Source organism: Neofelis nebulosa, chromosome 11 (assembly GCF_028018385.1).
Source record: "Neofelis nebulosa isolate mNeoNeb1 chromosome 11, mNeoNeb1.pri, whole genome shotgun sequence".
NCBI lineage: Eukaryota > Metazoa > Chordata > Mammalia > Carnivora > Felidae > Neofelis > Neofelis nebulosa.
The window spans coordinates 31,836,599-31,848,979 of NC_080792.1; the positions used below are offsets into that span (position 1 = coordinate 31,836,599).

Below are 12,381 nucleotides of genomic sequence, written 5' to 3' on the forward strand. Positions count from 1 at the left end.
GTAAAGAAGGCTCTGAACAACAAAAACAATGGAGTTTGGGGAAGAGAGTAGGAACAAAGAGGTTGCTTGAAGCAACAGAAATTAAGACTGATAAATCACTTTTCTTTCTGATGTAGGCTCACCACCCACAGCTAAAATACTCTTTGCAAAACCATGGCCACTGTCTATCCTCAAAGATGCTATTTCCTCACTCAGTACCCATCTTCCTTCTTAGAAAACTTTATTTCCCTTATGATTCTTACCAAGTTTGCACTGAATACAAGGTTATTCATGATCAACTCTCCATACCACTTGTCAGTGTTGGCCCTTATAGAATTCCTTATTAGTCCAAAAATAATTCATTGAGCCCTGCTATCAACATACTACTACCTATGCAAAGTGCAGCAAAGTTCATAAAGATGAGTAAGATGGGAGTTTTTACCTTAAACTTAGTTCAAACTAGTCAACAAATGAAGGCTCGAGGGTCAAATCTGGCCAAGGCCATTTGTTACATGTTGTCTATGGCTGCTTTTTTCCTCTAACAGCAGAGTTGAGCTGTTGTAACAAAGATTATATGCTTTCCAAAGCTGAACAGTTACTACCTTGGCCTTTTACACAAAAAGTTTGCCAAACCTCTGAATTGGGAGATGCAAGTATAACAATAATACCCACCTTTACTAAATGCCAATTAAAAGACCATAAATAAAGAATTTTAAGAGTTCAGAAGGTTGGCCACTTTCAACAGGGCCATTTTGAGAAAAGTTTTCAGAGCCAATAGACATAGGACTCAAAGAAAGAGAATGCAGATGGGTTCAACACTTCATAACAACAGAAAGTGATAAAAACATGTGAAGCACAGAAAAAGCAAGAGAAGGATGGAGCTTCCAGCTCATGTGGGCATCAAGTCTCTAAAGATGATTTGCAGAGGCCCTTTCATCTTTTCTGGTTTTCAAGTCAGCACGTTATGTTTTACACAAACAAAACTCCATGTGCCTCTAGGATGTCTCCCAATTACATGCTTGCTATCCAGCTGGTAACCTCATTCTAAAAGGGTAAGTTCACAGATAATGACGATGTGGTGACAAACAGATGTTGTATTTGACTGTACTCTCTGAAACAGTGCCTCAATTTAACCTTCTAATCTTTCTGTCATCTGATATTTAATATTTATTCAAATATTATTTACTCAATGGAAGAATGAGACATTGTTTTTCTTCCAAAACAAAGTCACATGTGACTATGCAACGCATTAATTTGTAGAGATTATTAGTGTGTTACTCTTCTATTTTCAGATGTGCCATTTTCCCAAAGTTCCACGAGGCAAAAAGGCTAGATGGATTAGCAGGACTTTTAGTCTTAAAAGACAAACAATTATGAGAAATAATAATCAATAATTATTATTAAATACAAACAATAATCAGGAAAGATACATTACATTAACAAGTCTAGGAGAGCTATTTCAAAAAGCTTTTGAAAAGTAAGTTTACATCAAAAAAGTATTTATTGCAGAAAGACAATTTATGCTTACATGTGTATGTAAAAATATCTTGGGCTCAATACTAACAGCTGTGTCATTGTTATCTTTTGGCCAGTGACTCAGATTGACGTATTTGCATGTCTTGATTCATGTACTTACAAGCTAGGAGAGCTGTGAACTAACTATAGTTTTCAAAAAAGATATATATTTAAAAATGAGAGAAAATGACTGTCTTATTTGAAGTATATGCAATTGTTGAACTTTTGTAAAAGAATGAGTCACAATACGTAAACCTTTAAGTACTGTAGATTAGGCAAAAACAAACATGAGCAGGGGAGGAAGAGGGGGAAGAGAAGGAGGGAGAAGGGAGAGACACAACAAAAAAGCCTTCTTAAGTGAGACAGTCCAAATTCATAACTGCTGTCTTGGTGTGAGGAGATGATCAAAAAAAAAAAAAAAAAAAAAAGAAAAAAAGAACATTTCAAACACAGAGACTAAAATGTTTTACTATTTCAACATAAAATTCTTCCAGAACTCTCAAAGTATATACATGATCCTGGAATAAATTTTTCACTTCTTAGCTTATTAACAATGTGTACATTTGAAAATAAATATATACAATATTTCAAAACAAACCCTTCAAGACAATATTTAGACAGGGACATCCAAGGAAATTGAATTCAGGCACCATGTAACATTTAGGATATATGGTATCTTGAAGATTAAATGTTCTCTTCCTTGTTACTCTGAAGTCTTCCTTATACAGAGGTTGCTTCTAAAGTAGTTCTCTTACAGAGCCAAACATTCTGAGGTGCCAAACCCAGTTTCATTTTCTCCAGTACTATGAAAATTAAAAACAGATAAACAAGTAGTAATTAACATCAATGTTCACAAAGAAAGACAACAGAGTCTACAGTTTAAAAAAAAAATGCTTAGTTTTGTCATGACATTTTTAGAGACTGTGAAAACCTGTTGCTTATTCCACTTCATTGAATGCAACCACTTTATTCCAGTACTGAGCTGGAATCAAATCAAAGAAAGTAGTCCTGAAAGAACAAGGAAGCCCGGTCAAGAGTTGTTTGGGGGCCAACATACAAACAGTGTTTGATTTTAAGATATCAAGTAAAAATAAAAGAAAACAATGCTTTTATCACCTATTTTTGCTACTTTTCTTCACAGTTACCTCAGATATGGCTGATAAAGAGATCTGTGACACTGACCCTCTTCTCATTTTCTCTCTACATTAGCATTCATTGAGACTGAGAGAATGCTTACTTTTGAGAACTATTAAGCAAAAATAATCTGTAACAGTTAACGGTTGTCATTAACATGTACAGATGCCACCAACCACCACTTTCTCAGCACAAACAACTCTCCCTGTTGGGCGAACATACACTGAGTCATCCATAACTCATGTGCCATCTTATTCAATAAAACAGATGCTGGCCATTATCTTGGAGGAAATAAGAATGCTGTACATGTGAAACAAAATCTTGTTTCCATGAATTTCACCTCATTATTACTCTGAGAAAAAACATGAGGGGAAAAAAACTCACTGACAAGTATTTGTGGATGTGGATGTGCGTTCACATATATGTGTAAAAATGTCAGAGATGCTGACTGATTTTGGTCTGATATGATTTAGGGTGGCAATCCTAGCAAGAATATGGTAAAATTCAGCTTTCATGCTAGTAAGAGGAATGTAATTTCTGATTTAAGAAGCTGTATAGGAGGCACCTGGGTGGCTCAGTCGGTTGAGTGCCTGACTTCGGCTCAGGTCATGATCTCACGGTCCGTGGGTTCGAGCCCCGCGTCGGGCTCTGTGCTGACAGCTCAGAGCCTGGAGCCTGCTTCGGATTCTGTGTCTCCCTCTCTCTCTGCCCCTCCCTCGCTTGTGTGCTGTCTCTCAAAAATGAATAAATGTAAAAAAAAATTTTTTTAAATAAAAAATAAAATAAAAAGAAGCTGTATAGGGGCACCTAGATGGCTCAGTAGTTTAGGCATCCAACTCTTAATCTCAGCTCAGGTCTTGATCTCAGGGTTTTGAGTTTAAGCCCCATGCTGGGCTCCATGCTGGGCATGGAGCCTAGTTAGGGAAAAAAAGAAAACAAAACGCTGTTTGAATATTTTCAAGAAGACTGTATCAGAGAAAATCAACTTCTCAAATGGTCCTGGGCACTTATATAAAATCACATACATTTATTTGGTGCCTACCATGTGCCAGGAATGCCTCAGGTTGTGTGAGAGTCCCCAAGTTACTTAAGACAAAAAAAAACCAAAAAAACCCTGAAGTCAAAATGCTCATAGAGAGAGTCACCACTCATATACACACACAAGCATATCCAAAAGTTGGGCAATGGTTGGGGAACTCATTCCTGGCAAAGAGCAAAGAGGTAGTGCTTGTGAGGGTTTGAGGGGGAAATACTACGTATGGGAAATTGTCATGGGGGTAAATCATTAGAGTATAATACAAAAAGGACTCTTTTTAAGGCTGGTAGAAAATGATTAAAGCTGAAAATACAGGTTAGAGCCAAATTGTGAAGGGTCCTCTCAGACCTGTTAGGAAGTCTAAATATCCTGAAAACGATAAAAAAAAAACCACACAAGTGTATATATGTGTTTGTATGTGTGAGAAAAACACTGCTACTGAAGAAACGGTCTATAATATATCTCCTAAGTGCTTCCAAGTGTGTCTGTGAGAAAAAGTTAGTAATACTACGTAGCAGAGCCAGTCCCAAAATATTCAACGCCCTGTACATTTGATGAGTTTATAAAAAACAGTTAAATGTAACCAGAAGGGCAGAAAAACAAGAGTATGACGACTAACCTTCCTAAAAGTAGTTAATGAAGCAAACAGACAAATCTCACCGTGGATGATACTCAAGTGTTTAAAAACTTTCCCCGGAGAAGAAATTAAGAATTTAAATTAAATTAAAGGAAATTAAATTTCTACAGATAAAAAGGAAACTGCAGGGCATTTTAGCTGAAAATTGTGGGGCATTCTGCTGACTGTTGCTATTATAGTAATTAACTAATCTTAAGACTTTAAAACATTTGGAATGCAGCAAGCTCCTCTAGTAGGTCTTTAAACGTCACAGGTTTTGATGGCTGTTCGTGCCGTGGTGCTGACAGCAGTGCAACATGAGAGCACATGTGGGTCAATAAAATTCAAGCAAGACTGGTTTATGACCAACGTGCAAAATAAACGTTGTCCCACATTTACCATATTTACCTGGGAGTAACTACTCCCAATGGCTCCTTTTTATATCATACTCCATTGGCTGTCTGCACAGCTGACTTTTTCCTTCACTGGGCAGATGAAAGATCAAAGAAAAGTTAAAGATCATTTCTTTTTTTATTTACAAGTGTATTTTTTAAAACTCGCTACTCTTACAACAAAATCCATTCACCTCCATTAAATTAAAGCTTTAACGTGTATCAAGAAAAACATGAGTTAGAAACTACTATTTCTTTTTTTTTTTTTTTTTAATTTTTTTTTTCAACGCTTTTTATTTATTTTTGGGACAGAGAGAGACAGAGCATGAACGGGGGAGGGGCAGAGAGAGAGGGAGACACAGAATCGGAAACAGGCTCCAGGCTCCGAGCCATCAGCCCAGAGCCTGACGCGGGGCTCGAACTCACGGACCGCGAGATCGTGACCTGGCTGAAGTCGGACGCTTAACCGACTGCGCCAACCAGGCGCCCCAGTACTGTCTATTTCTACAACCACGGGTCTGGGTTTGATTCTGGACTTTTGTCCCCTATAACCATGAGACCTTGCATATGTTATTTAACCTCAGCCTCGGTTTTCTCATCGATGAAACGGGCCTGGTGATATACACACTTCACAGGTGTGAGGATTAAACAAGGCAATGCTGAGAAATCTCTTTACATAATTCCTGGTACATCCAAGTGTTCAATAGGCTGTAATCACTACTATTATTGCTTTTCTTTGTTGTTAATTTTTATTCTTCCCAAGATAATTCAAACAAATTAGGAATAGATCAGATGGGGGACACAAAATGATATAAAATAGTTTTGTATGATATACTGGCATTATGATACTTATTTAAGCCACTGGTCTGGGAATCATCTGACTCTTTAGAAAATTATTTAATTAAAAAAAAGTTTGTTTCTTGAGAAAAATTTCTCTTTGGCTAAAGAATTTAATACTCTTTGTTTTGTTCAATAAAATATTTTATACTGTTGTCCTTTATTCCAAATGGTAAAATACGGTCCATATAACATAAACTCAGAAATGATGCTCTCTTCTCCTCTCTGCGGGCATCTTCTGCATCTATGCGCTCTCTCGGGAGAGTAGAGGGTAGAGCAGGCACAGTGCAAACATCTACACTGTGGTCAGTGGTAAGGTCAGAACACAAAGGTAAAATAGCAACACAAATAAACACAATTACTCTAGAAAAGCCCTTCAGAAGGAAACACATTGCACAGTTATCTCCCCCAAAAGTCCAAAACAGGAAGCTTTTCCCTTAATACTGATGCAAAACAACTTGTTTCTCTGAGCAGCAGATGGGGCAGATAGATTGCCTGCACTCAGAAGCCGTGTTGTGCAAAACACGAGAATCTTCAATACTGGAATCACATGCAGCACAGTCATGGGAGACACTGGGTCTGAAACATTACCAAAGGAGCTCCTCTCACATTTATTAGAGGACATATGCCCTTCAGGAAAAACATCGGGTAGAATAACCACATTGTTTTTCTCCTTTCATTTTTCTTTTAATCCCCACAAGTATGTATAGTTGAATTCTCTTCAGTTAAAGGCACATAACTTTACCTCAAGTGTTAATTTCAGGTGCCCCTCTGCTTGGACCTGTGCTTTTCCCCCTTGAACACCACAGGGGCTAAGGATTCTTGCCAAATGTATAGCAGTAATGTGTTCTCAGTATCTTGGGCTGGAATTTAGGTAAACTTTCTGAACCCAATCTGTTACTGTTTTACTCTCAGTCTGCAAAAAATGCATCTCATTGGAAACCACACCCCACTTTCTAGCCTTCTATCATCAATCAGTAAAGAGAGAGACAGGAGAAAGTAAAAACAGGGAAGAAATGGGTTGTACTGTGAGAGATCATCATCCAAAGGCCTAGTTTTAGTGCAGGAAATGCCCCAAACTAAGTGACCTCTACCTTTCTGTGCAGCTAAGACTAGAAAGCCTTTTAAAGACCATTTCAGTGGAGACAAGAGTTCTGATGAAGCAATTTCAAAGACAATGACCTAAATAAAAGTGTTTTTCAGTGGAAAATTTGTATCACTAATAGGTGGGTGTTGCTAGGCAACATATATTGCAGTGTTTAATCTCTACCCTTCCTAGCGAATGGTATGATGGAAGAAAATAAGGCTTTTCAGCATTGCAACATAATAGTTCTATGTGGCAATTTTGTGGTCTTCTTATAGACTATAATTTCTTTTATGCTGAAAAACTATAGTTTTTGTTAACATGTATCAATTAATTTATCTCCATTTTTAGAAAACTGTCCTACAATCCACAGTGATTAATAGGAATGCACTGAAATTAGCCAAACTCATTTAGCAGTGTACATCTTTATAATAAATGCTTTGAGTGACCAGAAGAAACAGATGTTGGTCACCCGGATTTGCATGTGCAAATAATTTATTAGTATCACTACCTAAAAAAGATACATAGTCACTATTTAGAAAATATACTGCATTTAGAAGTGTGAGTTTCAAGAAGAAAATAAACTTCAGTTTAGAAATAGCTATGCTTCTGTCATTTGATAATTTCAAAAGATTATGTGAAGTTAAAACTTTACTCAGTGTCTCTTGTAACCCTCAATGCCTAAACAAATTCCAATGAAATCAAACATCCTTAGTTTATTCTCATTCTGATATTGTTTCAGTTGCACAAGAGTACAGACACAGGTGACAAATATATTTAAGGAAACCTCAGATAGCATGATCATTTTCAAGTTCATCTCTTAGGATGTAGAAAAGGGGATATTCTGGTAAAGACCTGAATTTAATAAGTTAGGAAACGTTTTATGTGGCTCAGCCTTCTCATTTATAAAAGAAGAGGTTAAAACTCACTTTTGTGGTTGTTAAGGATTATATAATATTAAAAAATAGCGAAGCACTATATGAAATACAAAGTTCAAATAAATAAAGTATGGCTATTGTTGTCTCAGACACTGTTATCTGTCATTATAAAGTAGACAGCTGAGAGAGATGATCTAAAAATTTTTGCCAACAGAAATATTCATGCCGCATTAAACCTCCACTTTTACCTGTCTGGGATGATGCTGGTAGTATTAAGTCACTGGAATAATCCAGATATTTGTTCTTATTAATATTCATGCTGCTACAGCCTTAATTTTAGATAATAACACTATTTTGTTATCAAGAATCTATCTTAGCCCAAGAAAGTTTGTAACAACGAAGACCAAGTAAGATCAAATAACTATTTATCCAGGATTTCTAAGAAAACAGAAACCTAAAAGACTTAATATTTCTTTCCAAGAAGTATAATCATCCATTAGTTCATATGTATAAAATGATCCTTCCCATATCTAAGAATACATCCACCTCTATTACCAATTTATCACCCATATTCATATTTTCTCTGTGAACATTAAAGGTATGTGCATTAACTCTTAGTTCTGAACAACCTTCATAATTTAACCATCAGTGCTGGGGGTTTCATTTACTTTTAGTTTTTGTAGTAGTCAGTATAAGCTTTATATATGGAAAGCAAATGACCTTTGTACATCTCTGATTATAGATTAAATTTATATTAGTTTTTACCTCAATACCAATTACTTTACAGATATGGAAACTGAGGCCCAGAGACATTGGTGAATGAAGGTGCCTCTACTACTACCTCCCCCAGATGATAATGTGGTCCCTTTTTTTTATCTAGCTTTCTGTCTCCTCTATTTTTAACACAGAATATTAAGAAAAAGAGTCTTTCTATTCTTAGATGGAGTGAGCAATGCAAAAACAGGCATCTTATGTAATTGACAACACAATTTCAAAACTCTAGTAAAGTATGCCACAAGTTCATTTACAGAACTTGAAGGCTCAAACTTTAACCTGGATTGCATCAGATGAGTGGTAGTTAAGCCTTCAAAGATGTAACACTTAATCCCTCTCCTCCCCAAGAGAACACTCTATCTCTTGTTCCTGAGAACAGGGGCTGGCCTTGAGACTTGCTCTAAGAGGCCTGCTGCTTCTGCTCTCGCGTTCCTGTGGAGCAGCCAGTCACCATGCAGTAGAACAGCAGCCCCGGCTAGAGCCCTGAGTGATGAGAGAAGTGGAGAGGCCGTCTGGAAGAGCACCAAAGAGATGTGTGAAACCTTCTGGGCCCTTCAGACAAACCCAATCATGGGCTGAAAGCAGCTGAATAGTGAACCCACCTGACGTAACAGGAAACAAAAGAACCATGTGGTTGGGCTCTTGCTGAAATCTTGACTAGAGAATCATAAGAAGTTTTTTAAGTTTTTTAAACTAGGAAGTTCAGGTTCGTTGCATAGCTACAGATAATCTGAAATGAGGTGTTAGGCAGCTGCATTAATTTCAAGTGTGGAATTTTAGCTCCATTATATATGGTAAATAAATGTCCAGGAAAATAAGGGAGAAAAATGAGAAACTTCAAGCATACAAGAAAGAAAACCCATAAAGGAGAGAAATTTGTACAGTTGTCAATAAGGACAGAGCAAAATAAAATATAAATAACCAACTCTAAAGGAAATGCCAAGACACAGAAGTTAAAAGTTTCTAACCTCAAACATGTTATAACTATTTGAGTATTAAAAAAGAAAAACAAAAGGTGTACATAGAAAAAGGCAGAGAGAGATGGGCGACTGAATGGCTCAGTCGGTTAAGTGTCTGACTTTGGCTCAGGTCATGATCTCACAGTTCATGAGTTCAAGCCTGGCATCCTGCTCTGTGCTGACAGCTCAGAGCCTGGAGACTGCTTTGGATTCTGTATCTTCCTCTCTCTGCCCCTCCCCCATTGTGCTCTGTGTCTTTCTCTCTGTCTTAAAAAAAAAAAATAAAAAGAGGGGCGCCTGGGTGGCTCAGTCACGTAAGCATCCAACTTCAGCTCAGGTCATGATCTAATGGTCTGTGAGTTCGAGGCCGGCATCAGGCTCTGTGCTGACAGCTCAGAGCCTGGAGACTGCTTTGGATTCTGTGTCACCCCCTCTCTGTCACTACCCCTTCCCCACTCACACTCTGTCTCTGTCTCTCAAAAATGAATAAACATTAAAAAATTTTTATAAATAACTTAAAAATAAAGGGAAAGAAAAAGGGAGAGAAAATAACAGGATTGCATGGGCTATGCCACAGAAAATTTCATTAACACATAACATAAATAGTGGTGAGCAAAATGTTGACAAGAGAACTGGCTTCAAAATACTAGATATGGAAGTCAAAAGATCTGGGTTCAAGTTTTGGTTCTGTCCCTTCCTTGTTAGCCACATGAAGATGGCTAAGTCATTAAACCGTTCTGGACTTCAATCCTATTCTATTGCTTCTATTGCTCTAAAACACTCTGCTGTATTATGTGTGGACTCAGATTCACCATTAGCTAGACAAATCACTTACATACCATCTGAATCACAGTTTATTCTCTTGAGAATTGACTGGATAGGATTAATAACCTGGGACACAGAACTTGATTTGGTCCTTATAATAAAATATGACCTGAATTGGTGTTCTGGGAGAAGAAACTTTTTGTTAAGCCAGGAAAAGAGTATAAGCTAACATCTACAGGAAGAAACCCCTTTAAGTTCATTGGATATTTTTTAAGTGGATTAGCCATTGTACTAATAGGTGAGTAATAGATATAGCCCTGATTTCAAGAAGTTTGCATTTTAGGAGTTATAAGACAAGAATCCAAATATCTATAATAGAGGGGCGCCTGGGTGGCTCAGTCGGTTAAGCGGCCAACTTCGGCTCAGGTCATGATCTCGCGGTCTGTGAGTTCGAGTCCCACGTCCGGCTCTGTGCTGACAGCTCAGAGCCTGGAGCCTGTTTCGGATTCTGTGTCTCCCTCTCTCTGACCCTCCCCCATTTATGCTCTGTCTCTTTCTGTCTCAAAAATAAATAAACGTTAACAAATATCTATAATAGAAAGCAAATGTAAGTGCAACTCAATAAAGTTAAAAGTATTATAAATATCCAGAGGAAGATCAATCAAAGTGGCATTAAGAATACATCTTGGTGGACAGACTGGATTTGGTAAGCATAAGTTTACCAAAGATTCATTATAAGAAGATTGATGTTCTGGTGCTGACGAAATGGCAGCTGCAAAGTAATCACAGAGACAGAAGAGATCAAAATATTCAGAGACAGTATTAGGGAAACAGCTTGGAAAGTAGCTTGGAATATAATCCTGGAAGGCCTTGAGCTTCCAGAGACCGGTCTTCACTGTTAGGCAATGGGGAAACACTGCACATTGACATTAACAAGGGGGGCGAGAGGACAAAGTAAAACATTATATTGTGAAAATATATCTGATATTTAGAATAAAAAATGCTTACAGAAAAAAAAAAGGTTAAAACAGAGAGAAGAGTTATAAAGCAATTTAGTTATCCAAGGTATTGTAAAGAGCAAAAAATGGATTAAATGTTAGGAGTCCAAAAATGATAGAAAATGGTAATTAAAGAAATAGTTAAACTGGCAAGGCTTGGTGATGCAATGGTACCGGGTGAGGGAGAAGTCAAGCGAACAGGCTTTGAGCTTAGGTGATTAGTAAAATTACCAACAGAATATGCAAAGTGAGGAAGGGGTGCACAAGGAGAAGAGTGTGAGGGTAGGGGGCAGGGGGAAAGAGGTCTCATTTTTCTGTTTGCTCACATTTTCATAATCATCCTCATTATGAAATTCATAATGAAACCAGGCTTTAAACCTGAGGTTTAGCATCACAGGCTAGTGTGAAAAGGTCTCCCTCCCTCAGACATTTGTATGCAAGCTTCTGCTAACAGTAAGGCTACAGACAGACCTTTTCAGTACATGATGCGCACTGCTTTACTCAGCTTCAAAACTCCTTTCCCAGCACTTCACCATTTGTGAAAACCCAACATGTGTTCAAGTGTCACGTGGCAAGGCCACCGTTAGACCCATGATCATTCTCAAGGAAGGTTTACAATCACCACTGATGCCAAAGGACAAATACAACAATGCTGGTACTCCACAATTTAGCTGACGACTAAGAAAATTTCAGTGGGCTGTTTTAGAATTGATAATGTATGCGGCATGTTCACAGTGGCTGGCTGGTGAGATGGCAAAAACAGCTTGACAAAGAAAATAAGGAAAAGGCATCATTAGCAGGAGAAAAGTATGGCTCTCTGAGGACTCTGGGGTAGGACACGGGGAGGCAGAAATAAAGTCCACTGCACTGAGAACTTACCTGGGCAAACTTGTGAATCTGTTCTACCACTGCAGCAAAAAGAGCATGGACACTTTCATCAATCAGACTCTGCATGTAATGCACGGCCTCTTCATCAGACAGGTCTAGTCGGAATTTATCCTGAACCTATAAGATCATACTACGTTAGTCTTGAGTGGGGGGGGGGAACATACTTTGAAAAGACAGAACCAAATGGATACAGACATTATTACAATATATTATGACTGATTTCTGTGACAAAGAAGTGTTTTATAACTTACAAGAAGTTCTGAAGTTATTATTCTTTTGAGTGTCAAAGTTTTCTGTTTTTGCTATATGCTGTAAATCACCCTATCCTTGTTGGTTGTTACCTAGGAATGAACCTAACCAAAGATGTAAAAGATTTGTATGCTGAAAAGTATAGAAAGCTTATAAAGGAAATTGAAGAAGATACAAAGAAGTGCAACAACATTCCATGCTCATGGATTGGAAGGATAAATATTGTTAAAATGTCAACACTACCCAAAGCAATCTACACATTCAATGCAATCCCAAT

At 37.6% G+C, this 12,381-nt stretch overlaps 1 protein-coding gene across 1 annotated transcript in view; it reads right to left on the bottom strand.

The window, feature by feature from the left end:
• Positions 1-1,461: 1,461 nt before the first annotated feature.
• Positions 1,462-12,381, bottom strand: part of PIK3C3 (phosphatidylinositol 3-kinase catalytic subunit type 3) — a 144,386-nt gene continuing 133,466 nt past the window's right edge. The window contains exons 24-25 of the mRNA XM_058692240.1: positions 11,847-11,972; positions 1,462-2,297 (exon numbers count right to left, since the gene is read on the bottom strand). Coding sequence (XP_058548223.1) covers positions 2,283-2,297; positions 11,847-11,972 — 141 coding nt within the window. The 3' untranslated portion in view covers positions 1,462-2,282. The remainder of the gene's footprint in view (positions 2,298-11,846; positions 11,973-12,381) is intronic.